General features: G+C 62.5%; 1 protein-coding gene across 2 annotated transcripts in view; it reads right to left on the bottom strand.

Annotated features, from left to right (window-relative positions):
• The window catches only part of PGAP2 (post-GPI attachment to proteins 2), a 14,775-nt gene extending 12,338 nt beyond the window's left edge, over window positions 1–2,437 (bottom strand). For both annotated transcript variants that reach the window (XM_027908528.1, XM_027908529.1), the window contains exons 1-2: window positions 2,263–2,437; window positions 988–1,240 (exon numbers count right to left, since the gene is read on the bottom strand). In XM_027908528.1, the coding sequence (XP_027764329.1) occupies window positions 988–1,240; window positions 2,263–2,427 (418 nt within the window). In that variant the 5' untranslated portion in view covers window positions 2,428–2,437. The remainder of the gene's footprint in view (window positions 1–987; window positions 1,241–2,262) is intronic.
• Window positions 2,438–3,420: the final 983 nt, after the last annotated feature.

Genomic DNA, 3,420 nt, shown 5'->3' with positions numbered 1-3,420 from the left:
AGTCAATCCCTGCTGCCTCCCCCAGACCCTGGGATGAAACAGCAGCTGGACATTGTCCCCTTGGATGAGACCATGTGTGAGAAGAGCATTTCCCACCCATCATGACCAGGTGTGGCACATTGATTTAGCCTGAAAAACTCTGATTCCGTTTTCAGGAAATTTTAGAGGGCTGGAGCCTCCCTGCTCTGGGACAGACCGGGAGAGCTGGGGGGGCTCACCTGGAGAAGAAAAGGATCCAGGGAGAGCTGAGAGCCCCTTGCAGGGCCTAAAGGGGCTCCAGGAGAGCTGGAGAGGGACTGGGGACAAGGCATGGAGGGACAGGACAAGGGGAAATGGCTTCAAACTGCCAGAGGGCAGGGAGAGATGGGATATTGGGAAGGAATTGCTGGCTGGGAGGGTGGGCAGGCCCTGGCACAGGTTGGGCAGAGAAGCTGTGGCTGCCCCTGGATCCCTGGAAGTGTCCCAGGCCAGGCTGGACAGGGCTTGGAGCACCCTGGGCTGGTGGGTGTTCCTTTCCGTGGAATGAGATGGGCTTTAAGGTCCTCCCAAGCCAGACCTGTCTGGGATTCTGTGATTCCATGAAATTTTGCCCAGAAGTTCTGTGGGAGGCTCTTGCCAGGCTGCCAGAGCAGAGCCAGCTGCGATCCCAATCCCATCCCAGTGTGGATGGAGGGGAAGCAGGGTGAGCTCTAACCCAGCTCTGCTCACCTGCCCTCAGCCCCTGCAGCAGGGCCTTGGCACACGGGTGGCACTGAAGTGCCCGGGTCTGATCAGGCTTGATCCCAAACCAGAGCTGAGTTTCAGGTGTCAGCAGCCAAGAGCTTTGGGCAGCGCAGGGCCACCGGCACGTTCCGAACATCCCCTTCCCCTGCAAACACTAACAGCATTTCTGGAGGGTTTGGGCTGGTTCCTGCCCCCACCCCCCCAGGCCGCTGTCCCGAGGCAGAGCCCAGCAGAGCAGCCCCCTGGGGAGGGTGTTCCACGTACCATAGTTCTCGGAGGAGGACACGTAGGTGAGGACGAGCAGGGCGACGTTCTCCAGCAGGTTGAGCAGCAGGGTGCAGTGGCACAGGCGCAGGTAGCGGGGGTGGGAGCAGTGGCAGCTCTGGTAGTGGTTCCAGTAGGCCACGGCCACGAGGAAGCGGGGGGCCGAGTGCAGCCCGATGCACAGGCGCCACACGTAGCGCTGCGGGGTCTCGCCCCCGATGGCCGCGCTGATGGACGGCAGGTAGTTGGGCACCTGCGCGGAGACAGCGGCTCGTGGGGCGCACGGGGAGGGGGCACGAGCTCTTAGAGGAGCTGAAGCCGCCTCTTTTAAACCCTAAGTAAGTTTATTCCTATTTCCACAGCCAGGGAACGTCACCCCCCCCCAGGGCTGGGCAGCCCCAGCCCTGCTGCGACAGTCCCGAGTGCTGGGGGGGTCTCAGCTTTACACTTTTGATCTTTCAGAGAAGTCCAGAAAGTTTGGGTTGGGAGGGACCTCAAAGCCCACCCAGTGCCACCCCCTGCCATGGGCAGGGACACCTTCCACCAGCACAGGCTGCTCCAAGCCCTGTCCAACCTGGCCTGGGACACTCCCAGGGAAGAATTCCTTCCTAATATGTCATCTAACCCTGCCCTCTCTCCATGGGAAGCCACTCCCCCTTGTCCTATTGCAACAGGCCCTGCTGAAGTTCTCCTGCTGGAGTGAGGTGACTCCTGCCCTGTGTTCCCAGCTCAGATCCAGCTGCTCGTCCAGCAGCTTGACAGCTCTGGGGAGGAACCCATTGGGGTTCCTCATCCCATTGGGGACTCCAGACCCCCCCTCCTGAGGGACGTGCCTGTGACTCCTCTGAACCCCAGCACATCTGGGGGGCAGCAGTTCTGGGCCTGTCCTTCCACAGGACAGTGTTTTCCCTGCAGCTTCCCCATCGTTTTCCCTCAGCACAATCACCCCAACATGCCCGGTACAGACACCAGCCAGACCAGCCTGTGCTTCCCTTGGTCCCATTACCAAGGCAAACCCGGTCCCGAGGGATCACAGGGACAGTGGAACTAAGTGGCTTGTTCTGGGTTCTGCAGCACTGCTGGGGGGAAAGCCCAAGGGCAGGAAAGGAGCCCGGGAGGGGAGGCAGAGATGGGGGAGCCCAGGAGCAGAGAGGGGGGAGCCCCCCAGGAGGAGGGAAGGAGAGGGAGGAGCCCCGGAGCACACAGGAGCTCTGCCTCCCCTCTGGGTGCCCCAGCCCCAGAGGAATCCGTGTTTTCCCACTGGGAATCTCTCACCCCGCAGTGGGTTGCAGTCGTCTCATGGAAGTGGAAGAGGAGGGACCAGATCACGCAGAAGAGGAACCCAAAGAGGGGGCAGAACACGGTGCCCAGGGCCAGCGTGGTGAAACGCAGCCGGAACAGGATCCCATCCCGGTCCAGCGGCAGCGGCACCTGCAGCATCTTGGGGAACCTGAGAACAAACAAACAAACAAACATCTGGCGAGGGTTCCCCCTCCTCCTGCTCTGCTCCGGGTGACAGTGTGGGTGGGCATTGGCCTCCATGGCCTGGGAGGGCCTTTCCAACCTCAGTGACTCCGGGATTCTGTCCAGTCCCACAGAGCCCAGGGCAGGGATGGACACACCGCTGAGCTCTTCACCCCCTGAGTGACCCACACAAACAGGGCAGGGATGGACACACAGATCACCCCTCACATCCTGAGTGACCCACACAAACAGGGCAGGGATGGACACACAGATCACCCCTCACCCCCTGTGTGACCCACACAAACAGGGCAGGGATGGACACACAGATCACCCCTCACACCCTGTGTGACCCACAGACGGGCAGAGGGACACAGGAGCCCCAAGACTCACAGGTCAGAGGGAGCAGGGGCAGAGGGACCTGCAGGCAGTGGCATGTCCCTGCAGCCCTCCAGACTGATCTGGCTGAAGGACACGTGAGCCCTTTCCCGTGGGATCCATCCAGACCGTTCCCTGGCTCGGGGCACGGCACACATTGCTCACGGGGTCGGGCACAGCAGGACAGGCCCCTCCAGCCCCTCCATCCGCCGGGGGTCCCCCCATGGTGCCCCCAGGGGATCAGCTGGGACCGATCCCCCCCCCTCCCCGCCCGGCCCGGGACAAATCGGATTTACACAAGGGATTTACCGAGGGACCACCCGGGGGCAGGGCAGGGGCATCATTTGCGGGAGGGAGGTAAAAAAAAGCCCCAAAGGGGCTGGAGGTGCAGGGGGTCCCCCCGGGGAGGAGAACCTGGGCTGGCCGGGGCCCCGGCCAGCCCAGGTTCTCCTCCCCGGGGGGACCCCCAGCCCTGACCCACGGGCACCCCATACACCCCTGAGACACCCAAAAACCACCCCGGCCACCCCATATACCCCTGAGACCCCAACCCCCCCCCCAAGGGCTGCGCATTGAGCGACCCCACCCAAGACG

Source organism: Empidonax traillii, unplaced genomic scaffold, assembly GCF_003031625.1.
Source record: "Empidonax traillii isolate 1590-97213 ecotype Southwest subspecies unplaced genomic scaffold, ASM303162v1 scaffold1741:size165889, whole genome shotgun sequence".
Taxonomy (NCBI): Eukaryota; Metazoa; Chordata; class Aves; order Passeriformes; family Tyrannidae; genus Empidonax; species Empidonax traillii.
The sequence above is the reverse complement of the archived record's forward strand: the minus strand, read 5'-3'. Positions and strand labels throughout refer to the sequence as shown.